Genomic DNA, 13197 nt, shown 5'->3' with positions numbered 1-13197 from the left:
AGAACCAGCTCTCTCAGTCTCTTAAGAAAGACGCTCCAGACCCGCATCATCTTTGTAGCCCACTGCTGGGCTCCCTCCAGTAATTCCTTGTCCTTCTTACCTTTTCAAGCTCCTGCAGGTACACCTGGGCAATGACACACGCTGTCTCAAAACAAGCCATGGCTTCCTCCTCCTTTTCACACAGTCGAGCACGTGAGGCAATTGAGTTGGTTGAGCGCTCCAGTGACAGACCTGCAAAATGGCAACACCTTCTTTAACTGGAGCCCACCAACAGCAGCATGGCTGTACTATTCCTTCATTTACCAGCTGACAGCAAAGTTTTTCCATAGGTGGGTTTCTCCCTTGTTTTAGTGACTTTAAGGAAAAGACCCCCAGGAAAATACAATTCCTACACATGCAAGGCATTTTTGTCATGCTGCTCTAACACACAGTGTCACTGCACGCTTGTACAGTGCCTCTCAAACACTTAATGAAGAAAAGGCATACACAATCCCTCTGGCAGGGATGCACAAGCAGAGAAATTACGGCCTATATTTCCAAAGACGGCTGTAGATTTTGGGTGCTTCAACACAAGTGCTGTTTCAGAAACACCCTGGGACTGGATTTGAGAATTTCTAAGCATCCACAATTCCAAGTGAAGCTTTCAACAAGCAGTGGTTTTGAGGGGGAAAAAAAAAACACCTTGGAAAATTATACCAAAACAGAGTTGGAAAATCCAAGGCCTCTTTTGGAAAATCTGAGCACATGCAAATTGCATATGGACACATAGCAAGCTCTTGGCAAGGCACAAGAGACTCTTAACCACAAGATCATGTGTCCAAAGACACAAAAAAGCCCTGGGTTTTGTACTACTCAGATTCTTTCCCCTCTTACAAACAGAGAGCATGTTAAATGGAGACCTACAGCTACTGTCCCTATATGAAAATCTTTTATTATCAGATCCTTGTCTGGCATCACATTGCTACATCCTTTTTATCTCTAAAGCTGTTTGCAGAGGCTAATATATCTACATACCAGTTTTACTCTGATCAGTATAGGTTCCTATGCCATCCTGGATCTCCACAACATACCACTGCTTGGAAACTGGTCTTCTACACCAAACACAACTGCATTGATGCCCAGTAGCCCAACACATTGTAAAATGTTCAGCACATGCTTCCCAATAAACTTTATACATAACAACACTCTCTAATACTAATGAAAAAATGTTTAAGTCGTAATACAAAATCGTAGTGTTCCTGACACAGACCCACAGAGGTGATGAAAGAGTTCAGCTGTCTGGACAGCCTCTCCAAGGGAGCGATTCAGACTGCTGCAGCACAGGGCAAAGGATTCTGACCCATGTGAACATACCAGGAACCCCGTTTCCCTGGGTCCCACCATCCCAGGAGGAACAGGTCACCTCGGCAGCCTGACAACCAGCCCTTGGGAAGCAGTAATGGGCAGCCAGCTTTCTCCACAATGAACAGACACATCACAAGTGCTCATGCTGGAGGTTCCTAGGCAGTCCTAGCTTTGTTTACTTCTCATATTCAATGTTTCTGTCCCGTCCCCTTGGTTACTCTGCTAGGAGTTTCCGCATGTCATGTCTTACATTTGAGCCAGACACGAGCAGCTAGTTCAACGGGTGGAGAAGGCACCCCAATTGGTGGCTCCCCACCCCTTCCGCCCTCTCCCAAGTCAGAAGTGCACAGTACACTCCCTCAAGGACCTGTATCTTGGAGTAACACACATTAGTACCTTTCACCTTTGAAAAGCCTGACTGGAGCAGAGCAGGAGGACTGGATTTACTTCAAACTGAGTGTGTGGGGGTCAGGGACCATGATCATTTTGCTGCTTTTAGCTAATGCCCATTCTGTGTTCACTCCTTTTTACTGACATACACCTTGCACAGCATCCAACATGTAATAGATTTTGTCCATCTATGAAGTCTCTGGCTTTATATCATGGTCTGCTTTCCTATTATTTCAAAGCTTCTATTTTCTAACCCTGTTGCTAAGTAATGAAAGGGAAAAGAGGGCATTAACTCTCTGTAGAGAAAAAGAAACTATCCAGTGCTGAGGCCAGGACAATCAGCTTACAAATATTCTTCTTAGATCTGTCTTAGTTTTATCTACCTCTGAATTTCTAATCATTCCCTTTAATTGAAAATAAATTTGAAGAAGTGTTACATTTCAGAGTCACCATTCCCTTGAGGGCCCTAAAAGAAATCCAGTAGCATCCACTGACATTCATACACATGCAGCATCTAACCGAACTGCAAGAGCCATCCTAGCAGCCTGTATGGGGGTGGTTATCGTGGGAGATGTCACACAGAGAGAACAAGCTGATAAAAAGCCATTTACATACATGCTACAGCCCGCTGTAGGGAGCTACTATCTCTAAACTCTGACACGGGGGATGAAATCAAGCAGCCTTTGCCAGCACCAAGCACTGACAACAAACATGCCCATCCATGCGGTCCAAAAACCAGAGCTGGAGCTGATCAAAGACAGGGGAATAAACTAACATCTCCCAAAAGGTTTCTTGCCACAGTATGTGCAGAGCAATATGCAGCATATCAAGACAGATACTATCCTACATTGCACACATTTTTATATTTGTAAAGGGCAAGAAGGAAAAATTACCCACATGATAACAAAATTAGTCACAGTTCTTTCTGCTAATGCCATGTGCACTGACCTGATGTCATCAGAATATAAAATCTTCTACAGAATCTGAACAGGGCTATTCTTCCCTACCACAGAAATGCAATGAAAAGAAAAAATTGAGCAAGCAGACTGCAAATCCAGTAGACAAAGCAAAGAAAACAAGAAGAAAAGTTCCCTATTCGTGCAGCCACCAATTCAGTTCTCATAGTGCAAAGCCCCAACAATTACAGATTTGCTAAAGGTGCAGCTGGACAAGACTGTTTACAAGCCCTCCAGTCCTGAGAACCAAGTCCCACTAACTCTTCTCTATTCCCCTGTTATCAGCACAGAAAAAACTTTGCAGCACAACACACATTTTAAATTCAACTCAGTTCCCATAAAGTGTCAGAAAGCCATGGAAGTGCACGCTACTTCCACACTGGATTTAGCAAGAAAAGTGTAGCTCTTGCTAAGACAGAATTACCTTCTGAGTAAAGCGTAAAGCCATATGCTTTATTGGTATCTGGTTAATATAAAGGGACCAACCGGTTATGGTAAGGTAATACCAACTTACAACTTACCTATGCTAATTTTTTTTCTCATATGAATCAGATGCCCAAATTTAAATATATACCATAAGAATGTTTTATACAGTGAAGATACAGTTTTCTAATAGAAGAGTATGGCCCAAGCTCAAGATTTAAACAGACATATGCTTTCCAATTATCCTTTTTAAAAGAACTCTTTCTACCCATTTCAAAGGCAGAAACTTTCTATGTATAGAAACACTGCTTTTCCTTCCTGCATAAAGATAAGGCTTCCATTCACCTCCTCTAGTTCCCCCAAAGATTGATCTCCAGCTCTTGATCTCTCTATAATCTTGGCCCCTTCTTCCCCCTTCTAAAGCTAATCTTCATTTGGGTCAGAAAAAAGCAAAACCCATAATGTTTGTAAGAGGCATCATTGAACTGATTTCTTCCTAGAGCTGAAGTGCACTGCCCTCATGTACGGAAACATGAAAGGGGAGATTTTACAAAGGCTTATGTCCACTTCCATCTCACTCAGCCCTTGCCAAGTGAAGACAACATATTGTGTAGCTCTAATGGTCTGAGGTGATGTTTTTACCAGAACTGGAACATATATATGCACATGGACAGGCTGTATCAGATTCTCAGCAACATAAGTGAGATGAAAATTCATGCTGGAAGAGATCACAGGAGGCCCATGGTTCAACTTTCTGCTCAAAGCAGGGTTGGTTTGGGGCATTGCCCAGCCTGGTCTTGAAAGCCTCAGCGCACAGATGGAGACTGCACAATCACTAGGGAGAAGAGGAAACTAAGGTGGCTTTCTTCACCAAATAGCAGCACTCCTCCTCCTCAATAGGAGGAATCTACTCTACTTTTCATTCTCCTTTTTACACAGACTTCTGATGAATGAATTTACACAAGAGGGGAATGGTAGGTTCACAGGTGCAAGACTTTGAGGTCAGCAGCAGCATGCTGTAGCCTGCAGCTGTCAAAACCCCACAGCCCAGGAGTATCAGAGCGACCTGGCAATCTAAGGAAGGAATCAAAGAAAACACAACAGCACAGAGAGTGCTAAGCCTACCTCTTGTGTTGTGTCCTATGCTACATTTGGGCTGAACGCAGCTGTGGCAACTTGAAGCAAAAGTAAGCTTAGGGTGGAACATACAGCCCTGCCAACAGCATCAGGCCCAGTCTGCAGAGCAAGGCTACAGCATCTCTGCCCCCGTGCCACCCAGACAGACCAACCTGGCTAGAAGGCAGTGTGCTGCTAAGCTAAGCACATGCAATAGTTTTACTCTAGCTACAGCAAGAGAAGTCATTTGTCTTGAGGTAAGTTGAGTGTGAATGTATTGCGCGGCAACTACTGCAAGGAAACAGGTTGTGTGCATGTTCTCACTCTGTGGTGAATGCCAGGTGATTCTGGGCACCTGTCCCCAAGGGGAGGGTGCACTTCACATCTAGCATGCAGCCCTCAGCCAAGCTCAGAAGTGTGGCTCTAGAAAAATCAATTAGCATTGAAACAAGGCTATTTTTAAGACTAGCTCCTCAAACATATACACATGCATGCTGACTAATTAAAGTTCAGCAGAACTTAAACACTTTTCAAAGAAAAAATTCAAAGCACAACCAAACCATTTTAGAGATGGTATTACAACCAGGCTGCCTCACCAGCTAAGGTTTGAACTTCAGAGCACAGCCCTGAGTCAACCTATCACATTAGTGTCTTGGAAAGCAAAATCTCCTGAACCTCAACAAGCCAAAGCAACAGTCAGGATTATGTTGACACAGCACTATGCATTATTTCTGCCACAATTCACAACAGTTTAAATAATTCACATCATGGGTCTTGACACTCATCTCCCCAGAAATTAAGCTATTATTTTTCAGCAGCATTTATTTGAAATGCAAATAGAAGGAGAAGAAAGGCCTAGAAGCACGTTGTTTTGATCACATTCATTCACACTGCAGCTCATTAAAGGTAGGGAGGATGAGAAAAGTTTTGTTTTGCAAGAAAGCCATGCAAACTTCTGTCACTATTGCTTTCTATTATACAGGATTATCGCCACGCAACAGCCCAGTATATTTACAGCAATACATTATAATCTTGAGGTCTTTGCCATGTAAGAGTCTCAAAGGCAGAAAGTGCCAGTAAGTCTAAATCCAATTACCTTAAGACCTTTTTGTCCACACGCAGGGAATGAAGCCTGAAAATTTAAGTAACCTGTGCAAGGCTGCTTAGTTGCATCAAAGCAGAACTCAAGACCCTTACTCCCAGCCTTGCCACAAGATGCAATAAGCCAATGCTAACACTGTTACTCCAATTATTTTGAAATTAGTAACTAACTCCAGCTGGTTAAACTTCCCCTTACAGATACAATCTGTTAAAACTAGGACAGTGATCGAGTGGCCGTGAAGCCAGAAGGTGACAAGCACTCCCCTGAAATGCAACCTCAGCCATCTACCAATGATCAATGCCATGTAGTCCCTTCATCGCTGCCTGTCTTACCACATGGCAGAAATGAGCAACCCTAACCCAAAGATCTTCCTGAGCATATCAAGACCTGCTGCCTATCAGCTGGCTGCTCTCAAGCTTCATGGCAGAACCTTAGATTTAACCTGTAATACAGTCGTCTCCAAACTTTTTTGATCATATACCCCCATGAGTAAAAAAAAAAAAACTATTGAGCATGCACACCCAACATATGTATATAGTTATAAATACATGCTGCTTAGCAATGTATTGACGATACATTTACCTGTTTATTTTTTCAAAAATACCTACTAGGTATCATGTTACTGACAGTCACCTGTCATCACAGAAGAGGTCAGCAAATTCAGAACACTTAACTTCTTGTAAAATCAAACAGGCATAACTCATCTTAGGGTTTGACAACGTTTTTAAGCAGTTTGCCATGAGACAACTAGTGAGCTTTAGTGTGGGACAAAAGATTTTCACGGTCACTGCCCATCTCATTAGAAAGCATTGTAAAGATTCTATTTAAAAGTCTTGTGTTTATAAAGTTAACTGCTGTAACTTATTAATTGTACTGGTACATGAGACCACCTCCGTTCCATGACATATCTGATAGCAGTTAAGGAGATACCTCTGCTGGAGCAATGCCCTGGGGCACAGTAAACACATGGAAGCAATCTCTTACAGCTTCACATCTGAAGGACTTTGCCAGCATCATCCACATCCATAAATCATGGCATGCTCCAAGTATTACATTTTCTCCCTGGTCTAAATACAACAGGCAGAAGCAGAAGAGAAAAAATGAAAAGTGGATGGGGCATAAGGCAGAGAGATGGTGCTGACGACCAAGTACTGGGATTTATTCAGCTTGAGCTTATCTGCATCACTGCCAGGCAGCATCAACAGTAAAAAAGTTCTCTTCTAGCTGCAGCCAGACTACTCCACTTCCATGTGTACCTTGGAAGCAGGAGGGAGAACAGAGAAGAGTAATTCAAATCTTACTATGTTGATTCATATTGAGCACTCAAGTCAATCCTACTTAAAATTTGTTAGAACAGACACAGCCCGCAAGGACTAACAGGCTTGTTGCCCTGACACATAAAAGACGGTCAAAGGCATCCAGAGCCTATTTCAAGGTAAAACAGCACATGGAAATGCTCCCATAGCAACTGGACACATATTGTGCTACACTACACAGCCCCAGCACGGGGATAGCATCACGGCCATCTAAAACCTACCGCTAGCTTAGGCCATCTGTGAGAACATTTATTTTCGGTAAAAGAAAACAAATATAAGAGTGTAGCATGTTGTCTCACATCATCACACAAACATTGTGCACTTTGTTCTGCTTCCTCAGAAAAGGATGTGCAGCCATTCCTTTATCTCTTCATGCTGCCAACCCCTCAACTTGAAATCACAGTGCAGGAAGCAGGTAAGGTTTTGTGTGTGTGTACAACCAGCACACGCAACTGTGCATGGAGAAGGGAGTTAAAGACTAACAAAACCTTACCATCGAAGAAACTAAATCACACTAACAAAAGGAACAAGAAGGTATTTTCTTTTCCACTTTCCAAAACTCATTTCCAAAATGCATTTAGTGGCCTGCAGCTAACTCTCCTCAGAAGTCTAAAATCACACCCATGCTGCACTTGTGCATAGCAGATGGCGCAAAACAAACTACTTCTCAAATGCAAACAAAAAAAAAAAAAGCATAAGCGACCGTATCTAACAGCAGAGAAGAGCTCATGGAGCGCAGCAGCAAAGCCTGCTTCCCCAGCTGCCATGGGAAGCCTAAGTGCATCAAGAACGCCAGGGCTGGGCTTAACAGTTCTCTCACACCCGAGCTGAAATGCAGTGGCACTGAGGCACACAATCCACCAATATGAAACAGCTTCAGAGTCATCGCTGTCACAACATAAGTGCAACTCCGAACTCTTAAATTTCTGTCCTGAAAACCCAAATAAGACATACTAATACTAAGCCCTTTTATCAAGCCATCAGCATCTACAAACTGCAGCTTTTGCCTATCAGGCAGCTACTCTGATATCAACATGAATAAACAGCATGCTTCCTGTCGGGCTGGCAGAACTGTGAACACCAGCACTTTGAAGTGTACACCAGGTACAGAACAAAGCCTCTCTCCCTCTGATCTGAATTAACATTTAAAAGATGCAGTTCTTGTCAAGCAAAAGTGAAAACAAGTTCTGCCAACAGAATGCCTTACCCTCACAGTTACTAAGTATTAATGCCATATTGCATCATAGAATCATTTTGGATGGAAGAGACCCTCAGGATCATCAAGTCCAACCCTAACCTAGCCTAACCTAACTCTAGCACTAAGCCATGTCCCTAAGAACCTCGTCTAAACGCCTTTTTATTTTTTTAGATTGGATATTAGGAAAAAATTCTTCACAGAAAGGGTTATGAAGCATTGGAACAGGCTGCCCAGGGAAGTGGTGGAGTCACCATGTCTGGAAGTGTTTAGACGAGATTCTTAGGGACATGGGTTAGTGCTAGAGTTAGGTTATGGTTGGACTCCATGATCCTGAGGGTCTCTTCCAACTGAAACATACATCCTGTGGCTGGGACTCACCTTTTCTAACAGTCAAGCAAGAAAATTAGTTTTATTATTCAGGCTTTGTTTAGAGAAACCCATCTCCCCTCAGAGATATGAATCTCACCCATTTTCAGTCATCAGAGAAGGATTCCAACATAAAGGAATTTGTGCCCTGCCCCTGACAGACCCTTGTAAAAAAAATAAAAATAATAAATGAAAAAGCAAACAAACAAATTCATTTTCTTCCATTGCAGTTCTAAATAGTCACAGCAGCAGGTGAAAATACCAACCAAAGTAACCTCACTGAGTAGCTGCCAGTAGAAGAAAAAGCAGGTAAGGATCAGGAGGAAACTAATGCAAGCCAGTGTATCATCTCAAATGCTTAGTTAAAGTTATAGGTTAACACAACTGCATACTGCCAAGAGTCAATCATCTCATGATGCCTGTTACCACCCAAGAGCAATAGATTCATACCAAAAAAAAAAAAAAAAAAAAAAGTGAAAGCAAAGTTGTAGATGGTTTTTCCTGCAACCTTCATCGAAACCTATGCTTTTCTCTTCTTAACTTTGTGCCCAGTATATTTCTGGCTCCTCATGATCAACAGACTTTCCTAAAGATTATGAAGAATGCTGGTGTTTTCTTTAGGAAACTCTCAGCTGCCCTCCTGAACACCACAAGGCACCCAAGCGCCTCAGCCAGCGTTGTTGCTTCCGAGATGGGCAGGTTCCACACGGCTGTGAACTGGGTCCCCAGGGAAGTCAGCACACTTCAAAGTAACAACTAAATAGGATGATGAGGGTAAAGAAGATTTAGATTCTAAAGTAAAAGCCTGCAGGAAGCATGCCATGATGTCAACTGTGCCTAAGCAACACTGAAACTTATGGGGAGAGGCAAGGACAGAATTCAGACAGCTGGATATTTTCCTTGTATTCTTGTGGCTACTGAAGAATAGCACAGCAATGGATCGTTTTTATGTTGACACGTGCCATTACACCACGCTTAGGGAACCTCAGGAACTCTCATAAACCAGCCTGTGGAGGAGATCCCAAGCACAAGAGTATGCATAACCACAAAGAGGGCTTTTTTCATATCCAAGAGGCAGAATGCATTCCAAACGCTTGTCTGGAAAAAAAGGAGAATACACCTTGCAAAACATTATGCCGTCTGAAATGAAGAGCAGGCTTAGAAAAATGCACATATAGCCTTTCAAAAGGCTTGTAAAACATCACTCAAATTAAAAATGCTTCCTGCAAAACTAAGTTAGAAGAGTAAATTCAAAATATGATTATTAAATAAATTATGACCCTTCAAAACTACAGTGTTTCCAAACACAGTTCATCTGTACTTGAAATTGCTCAAACTACTGGCACTCAGAATCATTCCACGCAGCCTGCATGCCAGTACACTCAATAGTTTTGGTGTTCCCATCTTATTCATCAAAAACTAAGTGGACAAAAGTCTCACCCCAGAGAAGCTAACTGGAAATTCTGTTTTCAGAAGGACTCTATTTAAAAGTAAGGCTGCTCAGGTTAAGCCCATAACGCAGAATAACCCATTAACATTATTTGAACAGAATATGTCCTTGCAGTATGGGACCAGCAGCATTTAGTAAAAAAAAAAAAAAAAAAAAAAAAAAAAAAAAAAAGATAATAATTGAAAAAATTGAACTGGAGAAGTTATTGGCATAGGATCTGAAGTAAGAGTTGGATGAAGTTCTGAAATGCATCTTTAAAACAGAGGCACTCTCTTCTAGTGTGGAAAACCAACCAACCAACCACACCTTTTTTTCTCCCTTTCCATTTTCTCCACTAGCTTAGTTCAAAGCTGATGAACAAAACTGCAAAATGCTGATGAACTAACAAAACCAAGCAGGAAAACTTTTTTTTTTTTCATTTTAATCTACAAATAATTAAAAAAATGCACACATGACAAGAAATTCACTCATCTACACCTAACAGAAACACTGAGTTAAAAGACTGTCTACAGCAAGTGAAATTCATTCATTTAACTCAAAAGATTCTTAACCAAATTATTTAGAGAGGAGAAAAAAGAATATTTATCAGAACTTAGCTTTGCAATAGAGGTATTTTTAACTGTACATTTTATTCCAATTGACAAACAAATGAAGCTGACTACAAATCTCACCAGGAAATTAACAATCCTGTAGAAAACCATACTAGAAAAATGAATTACACATAAGCAAATGTCAAAATTAAAGACTCCAATGAAGTGTGTGAACAAGTATGTAACGCATCTTCTGACTAGCTACAATGAAGTATTTTAATAACAGCCTTAGGTTTACTGAAAGCAAACCTACATGTTTTCAATAGTTCTGCAAACCAACAAAATAAGAAATTAATTAAGCAACACAAGCACAAAAGAAGTTTAAAATAGATCATTCAAATTTTAAGGCTTCAGTTGGTCAATTTAAAATCATGATTAAAACCCAGTGGGAAGTTTTCAAACCAGTGAGTAAAAGGTCAGTTTTTCTGTTTCTTATCTTCGTGCGGCATCACCATTTTCCTTTCAGGACACCCCCACACAACCACCTGCAGTATTACAAACCCAAGAGAAAGATTTCACATGGGGAGAAAGCCGAACAATATGCTTCCAAGCAACACATGATTGTAGTTTTAAAAGATATAATCTTAACAGAAACAGGAAAACCTGAGCAGTTTGTCCCAAAAAATGAACAAACAAAATATCCACAAAGAGCTGGACTTGACCCAGAACGCTGGATGCAGGCTCTAGGCTGTTTAACATTATTAAGCTCAGGAAAAACCCTCACGTGGTAGATTCAGGGTTTTGCTTTCAGTAATAGCATTCACAGCTTTTAGGAGGGCTCTGCCTCTATACAGCAGTTTCTCATGATCTTACAGTTTTTCAGAAGTGTCACACTACAGATTTTAAACATCTTTAAATGACATAATGGCTTCAAGAGCAAAATAAAGATTGCTCTGAGCCACTGAAATAACGAAGTATCATTTCCTTGTACGTGTGACTTGTGCTGGACTTACTACAACAAAACACAGGCTATAATCAAGACTTCTTGCAGACGCAGTATGAGCTTGTTCTCCCTACCTAGATTTTTCTAAGTTCTAAAAAAGTCAAGCACACGCAAGCCTTTTGACACAATGGATCTCCTTTCTAAAGTTTTCAAAAATAAACTATTAGAAACAAGTTTACAAGGGATTCACCTCACCCATCTTTAGACATGCACAAACAAGTTATTCCACAGCAAGCTCTCACAGTCACCAAAGAGGAGGCTGTATTGTACAACACCATGCACTTCATCCCTGTCAGATACCATTTGAAGAGGTAATGAATCACTCCAGAACTGCCAGCTTCTGACTGTACAGAGAGTTCAGACTGGAACTGCTCAAATTAAACCCACCCTGGGCTGAAAACAGCCAAAAACAACACAAAAATAACTGCAGGATGGTCTTTTAAACTCCTCCAGGGATGGTGAGTCAACCACTTCCATGGGCAGCCTGTTCCAATGCCTGACAACCCTTCCTGTGAAGAATTTTTTTTCCTACTAACCAATCTAAACCTCCCCTGGCACAACTTGAGGCCATTTCCTCTCATCCCGTCACTTGCTACTTGGGAGAAGAGACCAACACCCTCCACGCTTCAACCTCCTTTCAGGTAGTTGTAGACAGTGATAAGGTCTCCCCTCAGCCTCCTTTTCTCCAGGATAAACAGCCCCAGTTCCCTCAGCTGCTCCTCATCAAATTTGTGCTCTAGGCCCCTCATCAGTCCCATCACCCTCCTCTGAATGCTCTCCAGCACTTCAATGTCCTTCTTAGGATGAGAGACCCAAAAGTGAACACAGGATTCAAGGTGGGGCCTCAGCAGTGCTGAGTACAGTGGCACAATCACTTCTCTAGTCCTGCTGGCCACACTATTCCTGATACAAGCCAGGGTGTTATTGGACTTCTTGGCTACCTGGGCACACTGCTGGCTCATATCCAGACAGCTGTCTATCAACACCCCCAGGTCCTTTTCTGCCAGGCAGCTTTCCAGCCACTCTTCCCCAAGCCTGTAGCACTGCCTGGGGTTGTTGTGACCCATGTGCTGGACCCGGCACTTGGTCTTGTTAAACCTCATATAATTGGCCTCAGCCAAGTGATTGAGCTGGTTTAGATCCCTCCGTAAAGTCTTCCTGTCCTCGAGCAGATCTGTCTCCAGGTTACCACCCTCTAGGTGGAGGAAGTCCAGTGCCTGGCCTGGCAGCTGATCTGATGGACACAGGGAGCTCCTCCACACAGGGTTGACTCACCTTGCAGCAGCTCTGATACCCCCACATCCTGACCACAAGCACTGCAGCAAGCCAAAGGCACTCTCCAACATTACAAAGATAGGACCCACGTGCCACATCAGCCCCGCCTGAGCCTTCATCACTCAGGCCGGTAAGAGCCTCCTTCAGTTAACACAGCTCTCTGCACACTCACACGCAGCACAGCAGGAAAATGCTGCGCAATAAACATTGCAACAACACAGGAGCCTTTCTACAGACTTGGAATTTAGGTATGCAGAAGCCCTGGCTAGAGCTATACCTTTATCAAGGTTAGGTTGTGACCTGCTCCACTACCAGAAGATTTATCTGCTGGGAGCAGAGATCTCTGCAGGGTTTTTGCAGCAAGCACAGCCAGAGGGAAACCAATGGGCTCTGGAAGTTACATATGTTGTTCTGAAGTGTTTTTGCTTGCTGCTTGTTTCAAACGGACACTAGCAGGTAACGAAGCCACAACATGTCTCAAGAGAACTAGAAGCAAAAGGAGAGCAAGTTTGCTTACTCAATACTGTTTTATGTAACAGACAGAACTGCTTGCATCAGAGATTACCTGCAGTACTGTGAACTGAGCAGAGGTTTCAAGGAGGAACTAACTTGACAGAGGATGAAGAAGAAAGAGACAAGTACAGACCAGCCACCTATGAACTAACCAGAAGTTAAAATTAGCCATCATGAAAAATCAAAAAAAAAAAAACCCCAACCAAACAACAACA

General features: G+C 42.3%; 1 protein-coding gene across 6 annotated transcripts in view; it reads right to left on the bottom strand.

Moving 5' to 3' along the window:
* TTC7A (tetratricopeptide repeat domain 7A) overlaps nt 1-13197 on the bottom strand; it is a gene marked incomplete at its 5' end in the record, with an annotated part of 177232 nt that overhangs the window by 156462 nt on the left and 7573 nt on the right. For all 6 annotated transcript variants that reach the window (XR_014183642.1, XR_014183643.1, XM_082048591.1 and 3 more), the window contains one exon: nt 101-231. Coding sequence is in view for 4 of the 6 variants with exons in the window: in XM_082048591.1 (XP_081904717.1) it covers nt 101-231 (131 nt within the window). The remainder of the gene's footprint in view (nt 1-100; nt 232-13197) is intronic.

This window comes from Streptopelia decaocto (assembly GCF_964273445.1).
Source record: "Streptopelia decaocto genome assembly, chromosome: 3".
Lineage (NCBI taxonomy): Eukaryota > Metazoa > Chordata > Aves > Columbiformes > Columbidae > Streptopelia > Streptopelia decaocto.
The sequence above is the reverse complement of the archived record's forward strand: the minus strand, read 5'-3'. Positions and strand labels throughout refer to the sequence as shown.